At 39.4% G+C, this 27,329-nt stretch overlaps 1 protein-coding gene across 1 annotated transcript in view; it reads right to left on the reverse strand.

The window, feature by feature from the left end:
* MDN1 (midasin AAA ATPase 1) overlaps positions 1-27,329 on the reverse strand; it is a 154,942-nt gene that overhangs the window by 103,348 nt on the left and 24,265 nt on the right. The window contains exons 8-20 of the mRNA XM_030859499.2: positions 25,224-25,327; positions 23,278-23,392; positions 19,516-19,709; positions 18,268-18,349; positions 15,431-15,526; positions 13,996-14,108; positions 11,842-11,990; positions 10,891-10,951; positions 5,105-5,316; positions 4,423-4,526; positions 2,948-3,092; positions 2,165-2,261; positions 708-821 (exon numbers count right to left, since the gene is read on the reverse strand). Of these exons, the coding sequence (XP_030715359.2) occupies positions 708-821; positions 2,165-2,261; positions 2,948-3,092; positions 4,423-4,526; positions 5,105-5,316; positions 10,891-10,951; positions 11,842-11,990; positions 13,996-14,108; positions 15,431-15,526; positions 18,268-18,349; positions 19,516-19,709; positions 23,278-23,392; positions 25,224-25,327 (1,586 nt within the window). The remainder of the gene's footprint in view (positions 1-707; positions 822-2,164; positions 2,262-2,947; positions 3,093-4,422; positions 4,527-5,104; positions 5,317-10,890; positions 10,952-11,841; positions 11,991-13,995; positions 14,109-15,430; positions 15,527-18,267; positions 18,350-19,515; positions 19,710-23,277; positions 23,393-25,223; positions 25,328-27,329) is intronic.

Genomic DNA, 27,329 nt, shown 5'->3' on the forward strand with positions numbered 1-27,329 from the left:
ATTTGTAAAAAAAAAAAAATAAAGAAAAAAGCACAAAAAGCAAAGTAAAACACTAATATGATCCAACTTCAAAATCTTTACATATTGTATATCTTGTTTTAGAGAACACAGATAAAATCAACTAAGTGATGTGCCCCAGATGACAGAGCCAGCACTAGAACCCAGGGTGTATGATACAAAAGATTGTACCCTTTCCACATGGCATACAAAAAACAGAGGAAAGAAACTCAAATTAAAGCACCAAGCAATATAACCACTCTATACTTCATTCAGCTAAGACTCTAATAATTCCAAACTGGCCTCAATCAATTATATCAACCTTCCCCCCTCTACATTCCACAAAGCTAATATGCAAATTGCAAAAAGTAGGATATCACCAAGGCAGATCAAAATACAAGCCATTTATATATCCTCAAGGGATTCAAACTCTTAGCTGTGAATAAAGAAGTAATTAGGAGAGCATTATCTAATTGTTTACATATTCTCATAGGTATTGACAATACATATTCTCATAAGCTCTCTAGGTAGTTTCCTTAGGAAAATCCAAGGGAGTCCATAAGGTTCCAACATTAAAGTAAAATCTAAATAATCCTTCCATCAGTCTTCTCTCGTTAGAAGCAAAAAAGAAGAAAACAGTATACGTGCATGAGGTACACATTTTTATGCTCAGAGGAGAAGTTTACAAAGAGAAACCAAAAAGAACCCACGTTATGATTCCTTGCACTGTGCTCCTGTTCACACTCAACCCTTTCAGATAATCCACAATAAGGATCTGTAAGTCTTCTTTACTTTCCAATTCTTCTACATAAAGTTCTGTGAACCTGTTAAGACAATTATTATTCCATAATAACCATTTCTGAGGAAGTTAATACAGCTATTCTGACAGTACAAAAACACAAGACAGAAATTATATAAACTCATTTTACCTGCTTGTAATATGAATTATGAAGGCCTTTCAACTTGAGATACAGATTGATCATAATGAAATAGAAAATAATGTAACTGCTACCAAAAATCTACCATTACTACTTCGAAGAAAGTCAAACAGTCCTTGCAAAAACAGTTACAAAAATAAGACTTTATTTATCCTCATTTTCAGGTGTTTTTGATTACAACTATATGTTACAAAAAGTACATGCAACAATAATAAAAAAGCCTCCTCACTATCAAAATTTCATAGTTGTAGCAAAGGAAAATACATACTTGTGGTTGAAAAAATTTTCCTAAAAAGTTTTTACTACTTTTATAATGTGGGAGAAGATCTAGTAAAGTTTTAATACTATTTTAAAACTCAGATTCAATGAAAGGTTACCAACAATAAACAAGGTCATTTATCTTTTTTTAAACATCTTTATTGGAGTATAATTGCTTTACAATGGTGTGTTAGTTTCTGCTTTATAACAAAGTGCATCAGCTATTCATATACATATATCCCCATATCCCCGCCCTCTTGCGTCTCCCTCCTACCCTCCCTATCCCACCCCTCTAGGTGGTCACAAAGCACGGAGCTGATCTCCCTGGGCTATGAGGCTGCTTCCCACTAGCTATCTATTTTACATTTGGTAGTGTATATATGTCCATGCCACTCTCTCACTTCTTCCCAGCTTACCCTTCCCCCTCCCCATGTCCTCCAGTCCATTCTCTATGTCTGCGTCTTTATTCCTGTCCTGCCCTTAGGTTCTTCAAGGTCATTTATCTTTTCCCAAATGCTACATACATAAAACATCTTGTTCATGTCAGTCTGTGCTTAATGATGAAAACTGAAACTTAAATGTTCTTTAACACATCATTAGTCTCATTCAAGAAGACTCTGCCTAAAATGCACTTACGTTGCTATATGATATACTATTATTTTGTTATGTGAAGGTTTTCTAATAGCTAAAAGGCTATCTGAAGGAGCAAAGATTTTTGTTTTCAACAATATCCATGAGCCATTAAATGTCACACGAACAACCCAAAGGAAAAAAACTCCCAGTGTTCTGGAGTTTTCCACATTCCTACCACCTATAGAAAGAAGACTACTACAAGTAAAAATATTCCTGTATCAGCAATCAATAAATTTCAAGCATTGTTATGAGGGTTGGTTACGTTAATACTACCAATCAATCAATAAAGAGAACTTAATTTTAAAAACAGCTCCAGGAACCAAGCCATGTCCCCTTACCTGTTTCTTATTCCTGGTGGGAGATTTCTTTTGCCCACATCAGTTGCTGGATTCATACACGCAAATAAACGGAAATCCGGATGACGAACCAGTGGTTCTGTTAAAAGAAAACTATAAATTCTCAACAACTTGTAACAATAAGTGATCAGGGGAAGACTAACTCCACTGAACCCCAGGGTGAACCACTATGCCTCAAGGCTCAGCAAGGTTGGTACTGGCTGCTCAACCATCCTTGCCTTTTCTCAAACCCCAATGAAATCAGTTTCCAGATCTACGTACACAACTTAATCTTAAACTGCCATCCCACCATCTCTTATGGTGAGGTTGTTCATGCTATTTATGTTTCATCACCTATTCACCAGCGCGTACACTGTCACTGAGCGTGCATGCCTTATTACTCACTACCCAAATGCCTTGACAAATTATCGTATTCTTTTCATTCCCTATATCACCTAACAATAAGACTTTGCAGAAAATTACTATCTACAGAATAAATAAATCACACTGGGAGGCCCATGTAATCTACCTAACCAAAAGAATATTACTTTTTTTAAAAAACATTTTATTTATTTATTTAGGCTGCCCCGGGTCTTAGTTGTGGCATGCAGACTCTTAGTTGCAGCATGCCGGATCTAGTTCCCAGACCTGGGATCCAACCCAGGCCCCCTGCATTGGGAGTATGGAGTCTTACACACTGGACCACCAGGGAAGTCCCAAGAGTATTACTTTAAAGAGGCCAAAAGGCCTCGCATCAAGTCAAACCCCAAGGGGATCAAGTGCTACCTGTGTCTCCTCGATCCAGCAACACCAGAGAGCCAGAGGAGCCTTCAAGTAAACCACTCAGACATTCCAATGTTTCTGGAGCAGCCAGATTAATCTCATCCAACAAGATCCACTCTCCTTTCTTTACAGCCTGAGCTAATGCACCCTAGAAGATGAAGTAAAATGTTAAGGGTCCATTTCAAACACAAACACACTCACCAAGAACAGTTATGTGAGCAGGGTCAGCAGCAGAGGCAAGGGCAAACCGCTCCTACCTGATGAGCTGACACCTTAGTGCCAAATGGCTGCCAGCTGGTTGCCAGAGTTAAGGTCAAGTTAACTTTTTTTCAAATATCCAAAAGGGTCAAGGGAATCTCTCTGATGAGATGCAATAAACTAGACCATCCCATTATATGGATGCTAAGGCAAATAATAACTTACAATGTATTCAGATGTTTAAAGGTAACCAAATGGTTATTAAAAAGACCCAAAATAAATACAGGGTCAGGCTATGAGTATACCAAGAAAAGATAAATGACTAAATCAAGAGTGTATAGTGGTTGTAATTCAGAGCCTTTCACAGGTGCTGAAGAATATCAAGATGAATCTTTCCTCATCTCTACTGATTTGATCTCAAGTTCTATTTCCAAAAGCAATGAACTGACAATCTACTCAAGTGACACAACATCAGAAACTTAATTGTTTTACTATTATTAAACTGCTTTATGCTTTTGTTTTCATGGTGATCCTAACAAAGAATCTTCTGTAAATAAAACTGAAAAAAATAAAACAGAACAAACATATTAAAATCCAGTGTAATGTCAAGTCATGAAATAGGTATAGACCCTATTTTGGGAGCGCTTGACATTTTCATTGGTTATATTAGAAACAATCATACTAAGATTAAGCACTGATGACTAAATTTCCCACAACAATGGATATATGGTTGAGGGACTTTCTCTCTCACTAAGACATCATCTCAAGTAAGATTCCTACACCTCCCTTAGAGTGTGGTCTGAAGAGTGCCACAGAAACAATTTTCTTTAATAAAAATATAAAAAGCTTAAGTCACAAACATTTAACTAAGTTGATCCTGCAAGGTCACAGGAGAGAAAACAGTAGAGCTACCCATGCACTGGAATCAAAAATGTGTCCTAACAGGAATGGACCCAAATCTCTCTCTCTCTCTGTCTCTCTGTCTCTCTCTTTCTCTCTCACACACACACAGAGCTATGAAACAATAAAAAAATTCACTAGTTGTTCTCAACTGCATCTTTAAAAATAGTAATGATGGTGTTCACCAAGACTTTATAATTTCTATAAAGGACATTAAAAAAAATCTTCCCCCCAAAGAATTATTTCATTAAGTGTTTACTGTCTTAAACAACAAGCCCTAAAAATGTCAACATGAAGAGAATACAAAACAGTAGTCTCCTTAAATTTGCATTTTGCATCAATTCAGCATTCCCTTAACCTAAACAACCAAAGCAAAATACCTCTACAAATGCAAACAATAGGGCATTTTCAGTCATTTTCATCTGTTGTTGGGCATGGTTGAGTCTAAGACCAAATGCTTCCCACTTCTCTTTTAGTAATGACCCTAGAGAAAAATAAAGACAAGAATTTAACATACACTTTGAGTTGTAATATATATAACTTAAAAAAACCCACACAATTAACATAACACACACAAAAATCACATCTTAGAAGTATAAAAAATTAAGTCCAAACACTTACATAATGCCAACCATGTGCAGCCACTATACTAATCAGTTTGTTTATATGCATACGTATTGGTTAACTCGTTTATCCTCACAACAACCCTTTGAAGTAGGTACTCTTATTCCCACTTATAGATGAGGAAGAAGATAACTAAGCCACCAAAAGCCCCACTCGCTGTGGAATCCAGTTTTCTGGAAGTAACCTCTTCTTCTAAGCACATGTGACTTACTAACCACTAAGTGGTACTGTACATCAACATCAGCGACCACCTGTTTTGATGGAAATCTTGACTAGAGTCACAGGAGCAGCAATGCTTCAAAATTAGTCAGCTCTGCCTAAAGTCCTAGAAAGCTCTAATGTGTATTGCTTCATTCTTCCCCCAAACTCTTCTCCTAATTCTGCTAATTAAACTTCAGCCTCATGCCCTCCCACTGGCAGCCTGGGTCACATTCTTACCAGTCTCACTCTCTTTTCCATCCTTGTTGACAGCTGACCTGTGCACATGTTGCATTAGTCTGAGGAGATCGTGCCACCGTTTCTGCCTGTAACAGGTCTGAATGTGTCCCAAGAATGTAAAGTTTTGCTTCTTGGAAAATGTCTGAGCAAAGAGTTCCTCAAATGCCTCCCGTAAGGGTAGCCAAATAAGCTTATGGTCCACTGGTTTGTAACTGAAACAAAAGGTAAATATGGGATTTGCAAACTTCTAAAGCTAACAGAAGTTGGAAAGTATGCCTTAGAAAACAGGAACAGGTGTAAGATTTCTTCTAATCAAAATCAGAAATAATACCAAAATACTTAACATAAATCTATGTTAAAGTTTTAAATTATAATCTATTTTCTCCACTCCAAGTGTTAGAAGCACCTATACTAAAGGTAAAAACTAGTATTAGATAAACAAACTATGAACAAATTTGAAATTCCAAACTGGGCAGTGAAAAGCATGTCACTGATTTTTTTTTTTAAATTTATTTATTTATTTATTTATTTTTGGCTGTGTTGGGTCTTCGTTTCTGTGCGAGGGCTTTCTCCAGTTACGGCGAGCGGGGGCCACTCTTCATCGTGGTGCGCGGGCCTCTCACTGTCACGGCCTCTCCCGTTGCGGAGCACAGGCTCCAGACGCGCAGGCTCAGTAGTTGTGGCTCACGGGCCTAGTTGCTCCGCAGCATGTGGGATCTTCCCAGATCAGGGCTCGAACCCATGTCCCTTGCATTGGCAGGCAGATTCCCAACCACTGCGCCACCAGGGAAGCCCATGTCACTGATTTTACTAACATATTTAAATAAACATCATGTATATTTGATGATAAACCATATTCTATTAAGACTGACCAAAAGGTTTTTGAAACATTTTAGAAGAAAAATATAATGTCTGAAATTGACTTATTCAAGCATCTTAAGAACTTACTTGAACATCATGCCTTGTCAATGGAGGGTGGGGAGACTACTCCCAAAGAGATTCAAAATTGGGGGAGGGGGACGGTTAAAAAAAATATCTTAAGACATTGCAATGGTTTGTGACCTTCCAAGGCTCAACTTTTTTTATTTCTCAGCATTTAGAGTCTCTCCTATTTCTTAGCATTTTATTTTTCTGGTTGGGGAATTAGGGAATTAGTTCATTTAAATTAAAATTTAATTTAATATTGGGGGGGTTAATAACGTATAAAGTCAAGAAACACTGCTCTAGCTAAATTTAAAAGAAGTTGCGCAAGCAGCAGACTAATCATTCCTGGAGAATCTCAAGTATACAATTTTCCATGGCCTAGGATACTAAATACTACTCAAGAATGATGACATAAATTTTGTTTCTAAGAAATATAATTTGAGAACTGAAACAATACCAGAATATGTTTCAGAACAGTCAAGCACAATTGGAGAACTCATGGATACTATTTACTCACTGGCCTGTGAGAAGGAATAATGAGATGAGTGAAACCCAGTGCCCTGATACTGAGCATCTAAACGGAAGATTCTGATTCCAGAGACAGAAAGCATGAGAACTTCACAAGCTCAATATCGCTTCCCAGTAAGTACTAACCCATTAATTAGTAAAGACATTTCTTTACTCCATTTTTTCAGCTGAGATTTACTGAGCACCTGGCTAGAGTTCAGCACTGAGTAAATGAGACCCGCCACGTCCTGGCCCTCTGCAGCTTACAATCTAACCAAAGAGACAATAGGGGAATACACCTACTAGTATAAAATATCAAGTAGCAAGTGCTATGACTGGATAAAGTGAAAGGAGAGTGGCTTAAAGAACTGGTACTTTGACTATGACAGTCAGAAGAGGCTGTGTCAAAGACGGGAACTGGAAGGAAATCAAACAAGGAAACGTTAGGCTAAGCAAGTATCCCTGGGCAGCAGGGGAGCCACAGACGAAATATCAACACAGAGCAGAGCTAAAGGAAGGAGACAGAGACGTGCTGGAGCCAGGTGATGAAGGGTTTGGAGTACATTCCACATGGACAGAGAAGTCAGTGGAAGGATGTGAGGAAGAGAGTGATGAGATCTGATCACACTGTGAAAGGATCATTGTAAATACTAAATGGAAGAGAGACTGTGGGGAGGGTAAGAGTAGAAGCAAAGATGAGAGCCCTGCGCTGGACCAGGCAGAGGACGATGAACCACAATGACAACAGAAGAAGTGGTAAGAAATTAAACACACACGTTATTTAAATAAAACAGCTAGTCTTAAAGATGTCAGAATAGATGGATCCAAAGCTAACTGAGGCAGCAGAGTAATGACTAAGAACAGAGACGATCAAGACAGACTGCCTGGGTTCAAGTCATGGACTAGCCATTACCTTGAACAAGGCACTTAATGCCTGTGAGCCTCAGGTCCCCTAAGTGTAAACGGGGATAATCAATAGGTTGTTAAGAAGGCTAAATGACTGAACACAGATAAAGACTCAAAATAGTAGCTGGCACAGGAGTGCCATTTAAGAGTTACCTGTGACAACTATTACCACTAGTAATTGGCTCAGTGAATTGAATTCATGAAAGAAATGGCTTTATATTTCAAATTAGATTGAGCTCCTTAAGAAAAAATTTTGTTCATTTAAAGCTGAAAGCATACTGGCTGGAACGGTTAAGTCGTCATATGTTTCAAGTGATGAATAAATGAACAAACATACATACACCTTTCCAAAAAGAAAAATAAATAAATAGAAATAAACTGTAACACAAATACTCAATGGAAACTAACCTGCCACAGGGAGAACTGATGAAATCAAACTACGAACCATTAGAGACCAGGGTTTCCATGATGTCTTTTGCAGAGAAAATATGCCTCAGGAGCAACCTAAAGGCCAAGATGGGAGGGAGGTCTAGAACACCTGGCCCTCATGGAGAGTCACTCAGGGTCTACCTGTTACATACACAATACATGGAGACCACATACAAGAGTTCACTAGAAAATGGCTAGAACAAAAGAAATGACTCTCCAAAATTATCATACATGAAAGAACATGAAGTGTAAAAGAGACACAAAACAGTGCATGCTGAGTAACTGAAATGGTTCACTTCATTTGGGGTCAGGATTCTGAGTCTGAAAGCATGCACTTCTGCCCTGCAATTTCCTGTGCAGTTTCCCTTATGGATGTTTCCATGGGTGGCTTAGAGGAGGACACAGGTTAGCCGTTTTATTTCTATTTCTATGAGACCTTTAATTTTCCTCCCATTTGTTCTTTCCTTCATTGTTAACTTCTCCAAGGATACCTCCCCCTTCTCTATTTATCTGTTTCTCCCTCAGAGGCTACCCCTTCCAACCCCATTCCCTATAGTCAGGGATGTGAACCTGTGTTCTGTGTTTTGCCATTTAATGGTAGACTTTGCTTTTCTGGAATGATTTTTACCTGCTTCATCTAAGTCCTCTGTATCTTCTACTCTTTTCTACAGAGTCTCATAAGCTCTCTCTACCCCAACTCTGTCAGAATTTGGTTTACTTCTCTACTCACAGGTAATCTGAAGGTCTATGTGCTGTCTATCAGAAACCTACTTTAAATAGAATGACAAAATTGAGTTAAAACTTAAATGAGGGGAAAAGATATACCACACTAACACTAATCAAAATTAAGGAGGGGGCTTCCCTGGTGGCGCAGTGGTTGAGAGTCCGTCTGCTGATGCAGGGGACACGGATTCGTGCCCCGGTCCGGGAAGATCCCACATGCCGCGGAGCGGCTGGGCCCATGAGCCATGGCCGCTGAGCCTGCGTGTCCGGAGCCTGTGCTCCGCAACGGGAGAGGCCACAACAGTGAGAGGCCCGCGTACCACAAAAAAAAAAAAAAAAAATTAAGGGGGTACGTATGCAAACAAAGATCAGAAGGCAATCTGCAGTAATGCAGTTTAAGAGCCTAATGGCCTTGAAGGCTTTACTTTTATAACATATATTTATCCTTAATTATAACTTTTTAAAAAACCAATCTAAAGGATCCAGATTTGCAAACCAGACTAATTAGGACTACAAATTTCTTTTATTATATTTTAACCATAGTATTTGATAAGTGCAAAATATGTTTAATGTAAGTTACAAAACACAGAACTAGTTTCATAGATAGATGAAACTAACCACACACTGCCAAAATAGAAATATTAGCCCTTCTTTATCCCACCTCCCTACCTGCTGCTTTGTTTTCTACTCCCTTGCCTTTATTTTTCCTTTTTTCTTTTTTCCCTTGTCTTTTTAAAATCATTTTTGGTCTTCCAATTGTATACACAAGGGTTCTTAAGCAAAGGAGTCATTCATACATCGATAATATATATTAAAAGATGTGATTTACACACCACTTGCCAATAATACAAAAGAACAGAAAACAAGGCATACTTCCAACTATACGAAAATTGAAACATGTAAGTTTTCTTTTGATAACTAATGCTAACCTACTAACAAGGACAAATGGATATGTATTTTTTTCACCAAGTTGCACCAAAATAAAATTCCAGTTAACAAATTCTGATTTCAACCTTTTTGTATTATTAATTGTATCAAGGCACAATGTGTACTCACTACATTTAACACTACTTGCAACGGCTGACATAACACTACAAATTCTTAGAAGAGACAGATCCAGTGCATGTTCAATTAGTACAAGATTAATGCCATTTGTGTTAGGAATACTTAACAGTAGGATATTATTAAAGACATAGATAGATACAGAATAGAGAGAAATACACAGTAGTATAGACATGCCTAGTTAAGTAACAAATTCCATATATTAATAAGAACACATTGCAAGTACCACAGTGAGGGAATGGGGAGATTAAGTGTCAATTAACTGAACAGAAGTAAAACGAAAACAAGGTACAAAGACCACTGGGGAAAAATAAAGTCAAAGTAGAATTAGAGTAAGAGAGGTAAGCCTCAGCTAACGGATTCGAAGACAGAATATAAATTTAAAATACATAATTAGTGGCATGTGTAGAGCAGAACAGAAGTAACAGGTTGGGATGGTAAGAAAATGAGAAGCACCAAAGGAAGCAGGATTCCAAAGTAGCACTCCATCCAGAGCAGGAAGGGATATAAGACAAGGAAAGAGTGATAGTAAAAATAATGCTACAGCATAATGTGGTCCTCAAAAAAGAGTAAATAAAGAGCTTTCTTGCAGATATCACAAAGAGCAAAAAGGACAATAAATTCTATTATCTTATGCCTTTAAGAGTTTGTGTAAGCAACTGCTTAGAGTTAATGGGACAGACCCTATTAGGGTTCAACATAAGGTATGCCAATAGCAGCCATCGCTTTTACAGCCTTCAGCACAGACTAAAATCGTTCATGAAACTAACATATTCAAAACCACAAATAAGGAAGAAGGGCATTTTACTGACCACGGTGGAGCGCCATGAGCCGTCCCATTTAACAAAGTGGAGGCTACTTAATGTTTCAAAGATAATCAAACTGCAGGAGAGCCTAGCTTGAAGGCAGTGTGAGCCTAGAACATAGGCTTCAGATAAATGATCGCACACACAAACATTACTTGATTACATACTTACCTTTTTGTTTTCCTCCCCCTCCCAGCAGGATCCTTGAGAGCAAGAACCTCAAGTGTTCTTTAAAATGAAAAGAAACATCTATACACTCAAGAGCTCCTTAATAAATTCTAATAAATAATACCCTGCTGGGGTGGGCGTAGCGGGGCAATTCTCTGAACATTTTTCCAAGGCTAGTTTTGAGCTTTACAGAGAAAAAGTATTTCTTACCTCAAATAGTGAACACAAAATAACAAGAAAAAGATTTAAAATCACACTTACCCTCCCAGCAAATCTGCAGTGTCACTTTGCTGATTCATATTGACAACCCTCAAACGGTGGCCTTTAATAAAGAAAGGGCACAAGGGTTACCCTGTATGTAAAGACTGACAATATCCAGTGTGATCCTTAAGGATGTGTGGACACGGGCACAGGGCAAATCTTTAAATGTGCATTTCCTCTGACCCCCTCATTTTACTTTCAGGAATCTTGACTATTCAAAATTTTCACCTAACCCAGAGATATGTAAAAGAAGATTCACTGCTCTAGCATCAGGTAACTGAAAACAACAAAAAACCCTTCAGTAAGTCAATGTCTGTCTATGAATTAGAACTAAATAAATATCCAGTGTGAAATATTATTTCGCCATCAGAATAGGAATGAGGCAGTTCTGTTTTTAAAGATGTCCAATTTGCTTATTAACTAAATGTAATACATAGAGAATGATCCCGTTTGTTTCAAAACAAAACCAAATCTGTATGTATTTGTAGACCACAGATTAGAACTGAAAAAAGTTAATACCAATCTGTTAACAGTGGTTATTTCCAGGGGGAAAGAATACATTATTTCCAAGGTAAAAATCTCCAGTGCTTATCTCCAGGGGAAGTGGAGTGGTGGCACTTCTTAAATTCCAATATTCTTTGGACTTTTTATTTTTTAAAAAGGCAGTCAGGGGACTTCTCTGATGATCCAGTGGCTAAGGATCCGCACTTCCAATGCAGGGGGCCCGGGTTCGATCTCTGGTCAGGGAACTAGATCCCACACACTGCAACTAAGAGTTCGCATGCCGCAACTACAGATCCCACATGCCACAACTAAAAAGATCCCACATGCCGCAACTAAGACCTGGCGTAGCCAAATAAATAAATAAATATTTTTAAAAAAATAATAAAAAGGCAGTCAGTGTCAAATGTTTGTTGTCTGGGGGAAGAGTGCTTCCCCTCTAGGAGTTACCTGTAATATGAGCCAAGTACTGGACGGTGGAGGTTTTGCCGGTCCCGGTCTCTCCCACCAGCAACACAGGTTCCCCTTTGCTAACACACACCGCGAGCTGTTCAATAAGAACAGAGGATGGCCTCGTAGCAGCAAAGGTGTGCTTCTCCCTGGGGAGGGGAAAGTATGTAAGCAGTTGGAGGAACAGGCTGCAAGCTTCTCTTTGTGTTATTTGGAGGAATCATATTTCCCACATTCAACAAACAAGAAAGAGACAACTCAGCGTGACGGTCTTCATGTTATAACACAGGTGTCCCCAACCCCTGGGCCATGGACTGGTACCTGTCCATGGCCTGTTAGGAACCGGGCCGCACAGCAGGAGGTGAATGGCGGGCGAGTGAAGCTTTATTTGTATTTACAGCTGCTCCCCGTTGCTCGCATTACCGCCTGGGCTCCGCTTCCTGTCAGGTCAGCGGCGGCAGCGGAGGCAGCGGCGGCAGCGGCGGCGTTAGATTCTCATAGGAGTGTGGTGAACCCTACTGTAAACTGCATGCAACGTATCTAGGCTGCACACTCTTTATAAGAATCTAATGCCCGATGATCTGAGGTGGAGCTGAGGCGGTGATGCTAGCGCTGGGGAGCGGCTGCAAATACAGATTATCATCAGCAGAGAGGTTTGACTGCACTGAGACCATAATAAATCGACTGCTTGCAGACTCATATCAAAACCCTATCAGTGAGTGGGAAGTGACAATTAAACTGCACCTTGCGGACTAGACTGGGCATAAGCAACACACTTCAGGTGTCACTGTCTCCCATCGCCCCCAGATGGGACCATCTAGTTGCAGGAAAACAAGGTCAGGTCTCCCACTGATTCTGCATTATGGTGAATTGTATTAATTATTTCATTATATATTACAATGTAATAATAATAGAAATAAAATACACAATAAATGTAATGTGCTTGAATCATCCCGAAACTACCCCCAACCAACCCCATCTGTGGAAAAAGTGTCTTCCCCGAAACCAGTCCCTGGTGCCAGAAAGGTTGGGGACCGCTGCTATAACAGATGTCCTTACAACATATGAACTGCAGAATTCATTCATTCTACATACGTGGAGCATTTACATAACTGCTACTTCACTAGGCTCTGGAAATTCAAAACACCAATAAGATAAAACATCTGTACTACCTATGTCATCTTGCACAAACTACTTAACCTCTCTTAGCCTCGGTTTCCTAACTTGTAAAATGTGGATAACAACAGTTACTAGCTGTAGTGGGTTGAATTATGTTCCCCCAAAATTCATGTCTACTGAGAACCTGTGAATGTGACTTTATTTGGAAAAAAAGCTCTTTACAGGTATAATAAGATTAAAATCGTATCATACTGGATTTAAGGGTCAATCTTAAATCCAATGGCTGGTGTCCTTATAAAGAAAGAGAAATTTAGAGACACAAAGAAACACACACAGGGAAGAAGACCATATGACAATGGCATCAGAGATTGGACTGATGCAGCTACAAGGCACGGAACACCAAAGATTGCTGGGAGCCAGCAGAAGCCAGGAAGAGGCAAGAGTCTTCAGAGGTAGTGTGGCCCTGCCAATACCTTGGTTTCAGCCTTCCAGCCTTCAGAACTGAGAATAAATGCCTGCTGTTTTAGGCCATCAAGTTTATGGTAATTTGTTAGGAGAGCCCTAAGGACACTAACACACACATTAATTCATAGGCTTACTATAACCACTACATGAGAAAACATGCAAAAAGGTACTCAGCACAACGTTAGGCATATAGCAAATATTTAATAAATAACTTTAATAAATCTCAGAAATGTATACAACTCCAGCCCTCAAGGGATTAACAGACTAATGTTAGGACCAAGCCTGACCTCCAGGTGATGCTTACTTCACTAAATACACTACAATGAATAAAATCAAAGATATACCTTTGCTAGTCCCAAGTCTCTAATGACCCTCATCACCTCCTCCACCTATTAACATCTAGTTTCACAGAACACATTTTGGGAAATCACTGCTCCTTACTGTCTAGTACACTGGAGAGATCACAGTTCTGACATGTTTTACTCAAAAATAAGGGGCTGGACCAGACATTCCTTCTATCAATTTCCCAACGACACCACAGTGCTCAGATCAGTTTGGAACCCTGTTTACCTCTGTATGTGGACAGTCTCACTTTGTTTCCGTAGAAGCCGCACTCGACCCACTTGCACATCTAGCTCATTGATCACAATTTCTGGTTTATAAAGTTGACAGAAGAATTCAGCCTATGGGAGGGGAAACATTTTACCTGAGTAAAGTTCTGCATGCTCTTCAAATACTTCTCATCCGTGAGGCTTACTGTGCTCCTCTAACATGCCCTCTAAGAGGCATTTTCGGGCTTCCAAGATAGGTAAGTTAGCTTTTAATTATATATTTTTAAATTCTCCAAGTTTCTCATATGTTTTTAAAAACACTGATCATGAATGTTTCCCTGTAATAGTACTTTTTATTCATTCAAATGAGCCTCTATCTACCTATATGAAGTGAACAGAAAGTTTTACTCCTAAAAGATATGAAAAAAACCAAAGTAATTTTTCTTCCTCTATGCTTTCCTCTGCTTTAAATTTCTAACATAATGCAGAAACAGTCACTTGAATAAACCATGATACATCTGACGACAGCCAAAGCAGAAAGAGAAGTTGTGACAGAGGCTCAGGACACGTACCCATCATGCTTATCCTCATCGCTAACCCAAAGAACCAAGATTTTGCTCAGGGTTTGGGGTTAGGAGTAAAAGGGGCAAATTGCCCAGGGAAGGTAAACCCCTCTTCAACCAAAGGGGCTGAATATTGATCAACCTAAGCCAATCATGGTAGTCTCATTTCTCTTGTCTACTATAATTAACATACTTACTACTTCAGCCCCTTTTAGTAGGTGCTCTGTTACCTGCAGCCAAAACCATCCCGATAGTTTCCCAATAGCCTAAGGAACACCTCTAACCATCTCGGTTCCTGACTAAGGCTTTTTTGAGTCATCATTCATTTGGGAACGCCAAATATCTGCCTCAAGATGAGCCCCAGACATTTCTCCAGCTAACAACACCATTGCTGAAAGGCTCTCTCCTCCAGAAGTACATATTTTGATATAAAACAGGAAAGGCAAATACTAACAGTATCAGCAGTGAACCTAAGTAGTGGGTATACAAGTGTTCAACTTTTCAATTTTTTTGATGTTTGAATATATTAACTATAAAAAGTTGGAAAAAATCTAATTGTGCACAGAACTACACACAAAGGTGTTACTAAGACATGGTTCCAGTCCTGAAACCACAACCTACAGAATAACATGCTCCTTAAGCACTGGAGAAAAAGGCGTGCGTGTGAAAAAGGATGCAAGGCAGCTCACTCTAAGAATGTGGAACACAGGGAGAACTACTTATCCAGGAGACAGTGAGTTTTATGCCCATGAGAGGCAGCAATGAAACTACCAACTCTGACAGAGGAGGCTGTTATTTGCAAAAGCTGTTCCAGGTAAGGACCAGAGATCAGCAATTAAGCTAAATATCCCAGCTTCCTTTCAAGAGGGAAGTAAAAATAGTATTACATACCTTTTTCTTGGAAATGTTCAATTTGCTTCCAATGACTTCTGCCATTTTCAGTTTGCTTGTCTGCTTAGAGAGCATTGCTGTGAAACAGTCCAGAGCCTATTAAAATAACCAAGGTAAATGCCAACTGATTTTTAAAATAATACATTAATAACAGAGCATCACTATCCAGGCCACAAAAGGGAGGAACATAAAATCCAGCAGAACTTTTCTGCAAGTAAGACTAAGGAGAATACAAATAACGTACCAACCCTAGACTCAAAGGACCTTACCATAACAGAGACAGGACACCAAAAAATGTGAAGGCTTTACTATCAAAATACCAGTTAATTAGGAAAACACACACAAACGCCTCAGTTTGCAAATCCAAAATTCAGGTAATAATAGCAATTAGCATTAATCCTTGGGTATATGGTTCCGTGGGGGGAAACGACTTCCAGACAGTGGAGGTAACACCAAAAGATTACTTTCTAGATGTAAAGGGAGACTCCTGGTGTGCAATAAAGGGATTACACTGTCATTACCCTAACCCAGTACTTAATCTTAGCAACGACTGATAGGCCAACAAGATACATGTCTTCTGCTATAATGAAATATAAAATACGTATCACCACCAAATGGATTCTACCCCTACAAAAGCTGAATTTGAATACATCAAGCATTTTGTTAAACTTCTACTTACAAGAAAGACAGATAAAATGACAAGGGAAAGGACACGAGTATGGCAAAACAAAGAATATATCTGGTTCTGCTGCCACCAAGTGTAATATATCAATAAACTTCATGCAAGCATTTAAAAAAGAATGTATCTAGTTTTGTCCCTAATTCCTTACACAGAGCTTCAAAACTTCTTGGAATTACCAGGAGTAAGGAGTGTCTTTTGTTATTTACTGGAGCCCTTATGGACCTTAGCAGGTTTATTATGCTAAGCAAGGTAACTCTTGATGGGACCTTAGATAGTTTCTGGCCAGGCCAGAAAGACCAAGGGTTGAAACTTCCAGCTCCATCTCCAACCTCTGGAGCTTAGAGAGCTTCTGGTTGGTGACAAAGCAATGTACCAGGAAGGTGGCACAACCTGACTCCACAGGAGTGCCTGTGCTCAGACTCCTGAAACCTTGCCCTATGTGTCTCTTCCATTTGACTGTTCTTGAGTTATATTTTCTATAATAAAACTATGACCTGTATGGTGAGTACAGAGCTTCCAATGAGTTCTGTGAGGTGATTACTGTACCTGAGGAGGTTGTGGGAACCCCTGAATTTACAGCTGATAGGTCCTAAGTGTGGGTGGGCATCTGAGACTTGCGGCTAGAGTCTAAAGTGGGGCAGCCTTGCGGAGGACTGAGCCCCTGAACCTGTGGGGTCTACACTAACTCCAGGTAGTCAGTATCAAAACTGAACTGAATTGCAGGACACCAGTTGGTGTCAAAACAGTGAAGAAGCAACCAGATAAAGCCAGAAGGTGAAACATTCTGTAAAACAACTGGCCTGATCTCTTCAAGGGTATGTGTGAGGCGGGGGGGAAGGTTCTGATACAGTAAAAAAGTTCTTAATCCCATTCGCATAGAAAAGGATGTGGAAGGAGATACATCAGGGTACTAACAGTACTGGGGGGGCTTCCCTGGTGGCACAGTGGTTGAGAATCAGCCTGCCAGTGCAGGGGACACGTGATCGATTCCTGGTCCGGGAAGATCCCACATGCCACGGAGCAACTAAGCCCACGCGCCACGACTACTGAGCCTGCGTTCCAGAGCCCACGAGCCACAACTCCTGAAGCCCGGGCGCCTAGAGTCCGTGCTCTGCAACAAGAGAAGCCACCGCAATGAGAAGCCCGTGCACCGCAATGAAGAGTAGCCCCTGCTCGCCACAACTAGAGAAAGCCCGCACACAGCAACAAAGACCCAATGCAGCCAAAAATAAATAAATAAAATAAAAATTTAAAAATTAAATAAAATAAGGAAAAGTACAAAACAAGGTTACCTGTAAGAAAGATGAGAAATGCAGGAGAATGGAAAGGAAATTTGAATGGAGAGAAGAGGATTAAAGGACTGGCACACAGCACTTCAGAGTTCAGCCGGCTTAAGTGTGTGCTCCAAATGTGGATTCTTTCTCCTCAAAGTAAGTTAACCAAACACAGAGAGAAACTGCTAACCAAAATGGGTCACTATTCTCTCCTCAGTCCTAGCTGACAGAAACCAGAACACTTTATAGTCAAAATGGGTTAATGTTTTAACAGCCCAGAGATCTTCAGGCAGCATCACTTTATTCTTAAGCAGGTAGGAATAAATCTCTCTCGGTTCTACTGAATGTGGCAGAGCTACAATTCAATAGAGCTTCCCTCCCACGCAACACATTTTGTCCCCACGTCCAGCACACAAGGATGCACTTTACAAACCCCACATTAATTTCTCTGGACTAAAATTAAAAAGGCCCTACTGAGGCTAGTGGTGGGATAAGACAAATATAAATCTATCAAATAGACTAAGAAATTATATACAGAAATAAATACTAAAGATCTTAGAAACACTTTCTATTTTATAATAGTATTATCACCTGGGAGACCTTCTTTTCATTTAAGCTTTAATTTCAGTACTGTATCTGTTTTACTCTAATTCAAACTATACTTATTTGAAATTAGTAGTAACCTATTTCAAAAACCACAAAACATTTATTAGGCCCAACTAGTTTTAAGGCAACATTAGTTCAGTTTTAACTAGTTAAGGATAATAAACGGTATCTACACAAAGAAAAACTTTTTGATAGCAGTCAAGACACAGAAAATAACAGTAGAAATCAACAGCCTTAAAGAGCACAGAGAAACAAGCAGGAAGACTGTATCTTACCTCTTGAAAAATATTTAATGATGCTGATGAAGACAGACTGTCAAAGCTGTGGGCAATCCTATTACACCAATTCAGTAGATCCCTTTAAAAAAAAAAGGGGGGGCGGAGGGCAGAGCTTACTTAGGTCTGGGAACACTTGACAACAAAGACTCTCCTTTTCTTCTGGCAACTGAAGATAAACAGTGTCAGGAAAAAGAATGAGTGGTCCCAGTCCCTCTCCTACCAGGAAGTGACCTAGAACTCACTTCTCCCCATCCATGCCAGACAAGGTAGCAGGAGACAGGGAGCAATTAATTCTCAGAGCAAACTGAGGGGAGTTGCCCACACCTAATTCTCATTTCTCAAAGGGCAAGTCAACCACTGAGAACGAAGCGCAAAGGCATGGATGGAACTCACTATACAGAGCAAAACCCAATAGTCTTTTATTTAAGACCCCAAGCATCACAAAAGGACATCTGGTGAAAGAGCTATGTCAGTAACTATTCCCAACTTTGGCTTTTAAAGTTATTTGTTAAACTTCCAGTTATAAGTAAGTCCTAAGGATATAACGTACAACATAAGTACAATTAACGCTGCTGTATGTTATATATAAAAAGTTGTTACGAGTTCTCATCATGAGAAAAAAAAATTTTTCTTTTACTGTTTCTTTAATTTTGTACCTATGAGATGACAGATGTTCACTGAACTTATTGCAGTGATCACTTCATGATGTATGTAATCATTATGCTATATGCCATAAACTTATACAGTGCTCTGTGTCAATTACATCTCAATAAAACTGGAAGAAAAAAGTTATCTGTTAACAATAAAACTGGAAGAAAAAAGTTATCTGTTAAAGTTAACATAATGTTACCTTCATAAGCCTTCCCATTCAGTAACTATAGATCTCAAAAAGGGACTGAACACTATGAAGCAGCCCGAACGTCTAATTTCAAAACCTGACTTCTTGTAACCACTCAGTTCTAGCTGCTAAGAACTTCTGAGGGAAGCAGTTTTTAAAATACCAATTCAAAAGCGTTTAGCCCAGGGCTACCCTGGTGGCGCAGTGGTTGAGAGTCCGCCTGCCGATGCAGGGGACACGGGTTCGTGCCCCGGTCAGGGAAGATCCCACATGCCGCGGAGCGGCTGGGCCCGTGAGCCATGGCCGCTGAGCCTGCGCGTCCGGAGCCTGTGCTCCACAACCGGAGAGGCCACAGCACTGAGAGGCCTACATTCCACATAAAAAAAAAAAAGTGTTTAGCCCAGTACCTGAGAGACAATTCTCTCCCCTCAAGGCTTAGTCTTTTGTGTTCCCATCTGGCTTCTGAAACTTCCTCGAGTGCCTGTTCCCCTCCAACAGAACTATCACTCAGAGGGTGATGTTTCTCTCCAGTAAGCTGGATGTAAATGTCAAGCAGGTGATCGGTTGCTACCGATAAGCTGGGATATCTATTTTGAAGAACCTGACAGAGAGAGAAAAAAAAGCAAAGAAAATTTAGCAGCAGACAGTGATTTTTAAAAGCACACATAAACTGCTGCTGACACTAGTCAACCAAAAATGAATTTTTCTAAGAAATCTGTCATCTTAACCAAGTATAACAACTTCCACCCTCACCCATACCTCCCACCCCTCAAAGACCATGACTTTTTCCTGCCCAGAACTCAGTTATCTGGCAATCTCACCACCTATCACACAGCTTAGGGTATAGAAGCTAGATGGGAAAAGGGTCTCAAGCAACATAGGCATCCAAGTCCCAGGCACTTACTCATTGAAGTATCCTTCAAGTAACATGTACTCTAATTTTTTAAACACAATTCTAGTACAGTCATTAAGTCATTTCTCAGACAAAAGCAAATAAGAAGCAGTTAATGGGAAAAGGAAAGTTTTTTAAAGCAAATCACAGTAAAAGGAGCTAGTGTTAAGTCCTGATAAAAAGTAGTTTTTATCAGACAACAGAATTTAACAAGCAAAAGATCTAGCCCAATTCACTTTGATAACTATTAAGAATTTTGTGCAGTATAATACTTGGTGCCCATAATATTGGTTCAACGCTTTTATTATATGGATTTGCTAAGTCAAGTCTACTTGAGAAGGAAGAAAAATATCATGTATATATTAGGAATATTACACCCTAATACATTTAAATTGAGAAGTATATCACAATTCCAATTTATATATGAAATATCAACATATTTTGTATATATTAAAGTTGTAAGGTCCACTAAAATCTTTTAACGGCGTCATCAAGTGGTAGATCTCATAGATTTTTATTTCTTCATACTTTTTTTTTTAACTGGAGGATTTTACAACAAATATTATTGAAAACATATTTCAGATGTATTGAAAATTAAGGACAGAGAAAGAGAATAATAAAATCAACAAATTCAATTTAATGGATACACATGTGGATATTTCAAATACAGAATATACATTTTTTGTGTATGGAGGGAACATTTTCAAAATTGCCCATATATTTGTGGACCCTGGCTACCATAAACAAAATATACTTATTTCCATCACCCCTAAAACAAAAAGTTCCCTTTTGTCATCACTCCCTTCCTCCACATCCCCGTCCCTGGAATCCTGCACTTGATTCAGATCTCTATACAGTTTTGCTTTCAAATCTATCATATACACAGAATCATATGGGATGTAGTGTATAGTTCGGTTTCTCTTACTCAGCATAACGTTTTTGAATTCGTCCAGACATTACTGTATGTATCAGTAGTTCATTCTATTTTATTGCTGAGTAGTAATTCCAACATATGAGCATGTATATTTATGATTAAGGTGAAAAAAAAAAGCTGTTTTTACTTGAAAAAAATTTGTTAGGTTTAACACTTTAGTAAGGGCTCAGTTATTTGGAAAAAAAAGTTCTGAATAGAGATTTATATGTACCAACCAATTAGTCATTTTCTACCTTAGTCAAAAAACTTCTTTTGTTATTAACATGAATGTCAAAATTTAAACACAATATCACATAATAAACTAATCTAACATGATATGGTTAACAATTTGATATGTATTTTGGAGATTCATTCCTTTAATAAGCATTTATTAAGTACCTACTTTGTAGCAGGCACTATTCCAGGGACAGAGAAACAAAACAAAATAAGGAATGGAACCCATCCTCGAGAAACTCCCCCTAATATAAGATGCAGATATGAAAGCAAAAGCAAGCTGGCAGCCCAAAGGACAGCATGGTCAGCCCTGCTTGGGAGACCCGGGAAGGTTTCACAGAGCAGGAGAGGCACCTGGCAGAGGTCGCTGGTGACTGTGAGAGGGGACTGCCGGCAGAGAAAGCAGGCCATCTCTGGTGCCAGCACGTGAGGCATCAAGGCACATTCAAGGTGTACGGGGGAGACAAGGTGTGAGAAACTGCTAGGGGTAAGTTCCTGGCACTTACTAGGTATGAGACTAGCATTATGTAAAGAGCTTGTTTTTTGAAGTATAATTTGATATTTCAGCAAGAAGTCAAAGCCAGTCTTTCTAAGCATGAGATGGCTGTGGTTGGCAGCAACAGAAATGCAGTTCCTTGTGTTCCCCGTGAGGTCGGCATAGGAGATTATTTTATTTCCTAAGTAATACACACAAGGTTTTTAGCTACCAGTCATTTATTTAGGAGAGTGTTATTAGGATTAGTAAGTCCAGAAGCTTAAAAATAACTAGTGAGCTTCTGAAAGTCAGCTACCTAAATATGACCTAGGTCACTGAAGCGAGGAGGTGTGTGCTCCTGTCGCACCTGCGGTGAGCAAAGTGACACACTGCTGATCAAGGCAGGAGTGGAAGGAGGAGTTCTGGCTCATCCTTCAAGTACAGAATACAGTAAGAACAGAGTGGCTGTCAAACGTTCTTCTCATCCTCTCAATCCCCAATAAATTACACCTAAATGTGAACTTCAGCCCTCCCCTTTAAAGAAAAGACTCACAATTTAAGTCTGAAAATAAAACATTTAAAGGTCTGCAACAGCAAAAGAAAGAGGAGCACTATGACAAAGCAATACAACAAACATTTACAAAATGCCAGGCACGGAGTGGATGCTGGGGACACCAAAGCTGAGTTAAGTTACTGGAGGAGCTTATAGTTGAGGGCGGCAAGAGGGGAAAAGACAGACATACAGGACACACAAATACACAACTGGGAACTAGAGCGAGATAAGAAACTCTCAAGTGTAAAACAGGCTGTAGGGTTATAAAATCACACCATCAAGGCAAGGCTTCTTAGAGATTATACTATCAAGGTTTACCCAGTAGTCGGTGAACTCTGAAAACCCCTCTGCTAGTAAATACCTAAATGCTAGATAAAATATTTGAAAAGGTTGTCTGGTGCCACTTATTTATCTAAAAACTTATACCAAGAAAGAGGAAAGCATCCCTGCCATGACTGAATAGTCACTGACAATGCTTTATTTGTGGCTCTCCAAGATGAAACGTTGGAAGTCAGGACGCTTCCCAAGTGAGGAGGTAGATCCAAGGGGAGACAGGAGGTTGGCAGGGTAAGGTGAGGCACACCTCTCAGTGTTCGCGGAGAACCAGAGATACTACAAAGTAAACCTATGTATAACACCTTTAAAATAAGTCATCTCAATTTTCATTAATACCCAGATCAAAATGTACATAAAGTTGTTAAGTGTGAAAGATATTAGTTACGAAACAACTAAGTATAAAAAAGGTCCTTTGGGGACAACTGGGGAAACTTAAACATGGTCTGAGAATTAAGTGCTACTGAGGAATTACTATTCATTTTATTGGGTATAATAATCATTACGGTTATATATGGAAATGCCCTTAGAGATGCATGAAAGTATTTAAGGGTGAAATGCTATGAGGTTTGCTTTCAAATATATTAGCAAATAAAAACTACTAGATGAAATTAATACAGTAAAATGTCAGCATATTAACTGTTAAATTTAGAGTGACGAGTATTTTGGTGACTCATTGGGCTATTTCCTCTGTTTACATGTAAGTCTGACACTTTTAATAACGAAGAGTAAGAAAGAAAAGCATTGATACTTTCAAATAACCCCATACCTCATTCAGTTCTGTCTTATCCATGTTATCCAGGTAAATTTTGGTCCAGTATTTGTCTAGCAGAGTAGCATGGCTATTTAGCGGTCGATACCAATTTCCTCCACAGCTCAAGAGTCTGTATTTCAGAATGAAAAACAGAGTCACACAAAATTCCCAATTTTAATCTTGAATTATGCCCCTGGTTATCCCTTGCTAGACGTTATCTCACATCTGAGTAAAACTCACAGTTCCTTCTGGTGCCAGACAGCACTATGTTGGGCTTATAGGGAGCATGACAATGAAAGGCTGCCACCAAGCCAGGTTTGACTATTTTCCTAGGGGGAGTAATAGGGCTTTAACCAAGTTATTTTCACATCACTGCAAATGATCCTATTAGACGTTTTGAACTGAACAACATGTTCCTTTTCCTTAAGACATAACTTCAGGAAAAAGAAAACCTAATCCAAGACCAACAGCACTAAAAATAAGTTCACTGCTTATTACCAAAAGCGACGGTACCTAAAATTATTTAACATGCCCAGAAGAGAAGGAATATTCATTAAACACATACTCTGGGCAAGCCATGGGCTTACGCCTAAGCCATGTAATTTAATCTTCACAACAACTGCCCTGAAGGGATGATGCCTTTCTTTTCTTCTAACTGTAAGGAAGAACTGTACGGAAGAGAAGGAGAGTAATGTCCCTTGCTCACTCAACTATGACTACAAATGGCAAAGCCAAGAACTGAACTCAGGTTTGTGTGATGTCCCAGGACTTTCTGGGAAATGTATCTAGCAGGAAAGAACTTCACCATCGCTGTGAATAAAACTAACAGGGCCTAGCAAGGTCTTCCTTAGAACTGTTAGCTCTGCATTCCATCTGGAAGTGAATGTTCACAGAGGTACAGTAAACACTAATATAATCACTAAATACAATGTGGCATTATTTTCACTCTTGGGCATTTTAAGACCTTAGAGAAGCTGTACAGTTATAGACAAGTAGGAGGAAATAAACCACTGCCTTCACATTATTTTAAAAAGTAGATAGGGACATACACTAAGTTTGCTTAGGTTTTATTCCTTTGTTGATGCTTATACTCAATTAATTTTTTTAAATGCCTGAGGTCAACATGGCTTTATCATCACCACCATCATGGCTGGGCACTTACTATGTGACAGGTCTTTAGTCACTTCACCTAACCTTCATAACTTACACCAAGTTGTAAAGTAGGTGTTATTGGCCCCATCATAATCAGTCAAGCAAGGTACACACAGGTACAAAGTGTCAGTGTCAGGATTCAAACCCAGGGCTATCTGACAACAGTCTCATCTCTGATTATGTTTGAAAACATGAAAACAAGACAAAGATTTTTAAGACTGGTTACTTATTTTTAAGTGGGGGAAAAAAAAACACTTTTACTTTCTAAATTAATTATCTCCATTAAAAATAGTCAGGAAGGGGCTTCCCTGGTGGCGCAGTGGTTGAGAATCTGCCTGCCAAAGCAGGGGACACGGGTTCGATCCCTGGTCCAGGAAGATCCCACATGCCACGGAGCAACTAAGCCCGTGCGTCACAACTACTGAACCTGTGCTCTAGAGCCTGTAAGCCACAACTATTGAGCCTGCGTGCTGCAACTACTGAAGCCCGTGTGCCTAGAGCCCATGCTCCACAACAAGAGAAGCCACTACAGTAAGAAGCTGAGCACCGCAACGAAGAGTAGCCCCTGCTCACTGCAACTAGAGAAAGCCTGCGTGCAGCAATGAATACCCAACACAGCCAAAAATAAATTAAATAAATTTAAAAAAAAAAAGTCAGGAATGAGAATGTTGAATCTGTCATCACTGCTAACTAACCTTTCTTAAAATGGGCCCAGAGAACTCTATTCCAAGACTTTTGTACTCAGCACTCTAGCATGCGGACTTAGGAAGAGGCTCCATCGTGGGAACAGAAGGGTTAATGGGACATACCTCCTGGTTGCAAAGAACTGAAATCCAGGAGCCACTTTCAGACAGTCACCTTGGCCAGGAATCAAGAGCTCTCCATTCTCCAAGAGAGGGATCAGCACGGAAACCTAAATCACAAAACCCCAGTGATAAAGCTATTAAGACAGAAGTAACAAACAAGAAAGCAAAAAAACCCTCTCACCAAATGATGAACACGTCCTTAAAGGAAACCCTACTTCTCACAGCATGAACTGGGGTCAAATGCCAGGCGGGAATACTGGAGTCACCTACACTGCAGCAGAGCAACTTATTCATTCAGCATTCACTGAGTTCCTACTATGGACCAGAATCAAGCAAGACAGGAAAAATCCAGACATGACTGAGGCTTTACAGCCTTGAGTCTGACGGGAGATAGCCATGCAGACTACCATACAGCATGATCGGTGTGACCCCCAAGGAGTGTACAAAACGGTATGTGAAGACAGAGGGTGGCTGTAGATCAGTGTGGAGTAGTTTAGAAGCAGGGCAGTGAAGCCATTCTAGAGGTAATGACATTCACTGAGTCTGAAAGTATGAAGAGCCAGCCTGGTTTGTTGGGAGAGCAATGGCACATTTACTCTAGGCAAAAATATTCAAATGGATAAAAATGTATATGCCTAAGAGCATGGCATGAGAGGACTCTTACAGTTAGGGTTAGGGCAGAACGTCTATATGAAGTAGTGGAAAAATACTAGGCTTAGAGATAAATGATAAAAGGCCTTCTGTGCTGAGCTAAGGAGTTTGAATTTTTTTCATGAAGTTGTTGAGAGGAGTTTAGTCTGAAGAAAAACCCATTTTTTATTTTAGAAAATGAACTGTGCAACAATATGGAAGATAAACTGAAAGAGAGCCAGCCTGGAGGGAAAGAAGCGAAAAAGGACACCATTCAGGTAACAAAGGTAAGATGGTAGGATAGATTAGATAGACAGACAGATAAAAAAAAGAAGACCTGTGCTAAGGCAGTGGGCTAGGAGGGAACAGAATAAGAGATAAGGGAAAAGTACTAAGCAATATCAGACTAAGTGAATGTGGGACTAGAGAAAGGAGACACATCAAAATTCTGGCTTGGTAATTGTGTGGCAGGAAAGGCTGTTGCAGGAAAGAGCAGATAAGGTTCATTTTGAACATCCTGAACCTGTACCTGCTAAGGAAGATCCAAGTAGAGATTTTTCAAGAAAAGTATGGACTAGACATATGGGTCTAGGGGATGTGAGTTTATAGAAGTTTGAGGAAAAAAACAGTAAGAACAACAAAGAGCCAAGGAAGAAGGTCCTAAAATGTCAAGGTAATTTTATTAAGCATCCTTATTTCATACATGGCTAGGAAATGAAAGGAAAAATATTATAGGGGCAACTCCAAGATAACTCCGACACTTGAAACAAAAGACAACCATCCTGAATGAGATCTATAAAAGCCATAAAAGCTACCTTAAAATAGTAATTAGTTAGCAATTAGTTGAGAAGTTCTGGAAATAACAAAATAATAATCAAGGGTCCAGGTATGTTTTAAAATAAACACAACTTTACTATAATGATGATGAAGTTTAAATCAACTGAACAGCATACCCTCTGCAACCAAATGTATTGATAGTAACAGAAGGGGAATGGTCTACACAAAATGGAACTCAAAGTACAAGAATTTTCTGATGTTTACCAGACGTTGCCCAAGGAAGATCAATACAGAAACTAACAGTTTGGTCTTGAAATCTGGATTTGGTCATCAAAGAATGTACTTGGCTATGGCAAAGGGATAGATCCCTAGGCTTCATCATGACCTGAATGGAATATCCCTTATGTTCATCTACCTTCTTTGACTCAAATTCTATGATTAATAATACTAATGACTTCCCAGGTACCCTGATGTCTGAAAAAATTGCCCAGGAAAGAGAGCTATAGAAAGCGCTAAGACTCAACAAATACTTTTAAGTTGGCCTTGCAGTTTATAATTCAGTTTTATTTTTAAGTCTCATTGGTAGTAGTCATCCTTGGCTCTGGGCTTCTTAAGAAATATGACTCTCCAGCCCTATAAAACTGAGCATTAAAATCTTAGAACATGGTGGTCAAACTAAGCCAATAACCCCATTACATTTTT

Source organism: Globicephala melas, chromosome 14 (genome assembly GCF_963455315.2).
Source record: "Globicephala melas chromosome 14, mGloMel1.2, whole genome shotgun sequence".
In the NCBI taxonomy this organism is placed as follows: domain Eukaryota; kingdom Metazoa; phylum Chordata; class Mammalia; order Artiodactyla; family Delphinidae; genus Globicephala; species Globicephala melas.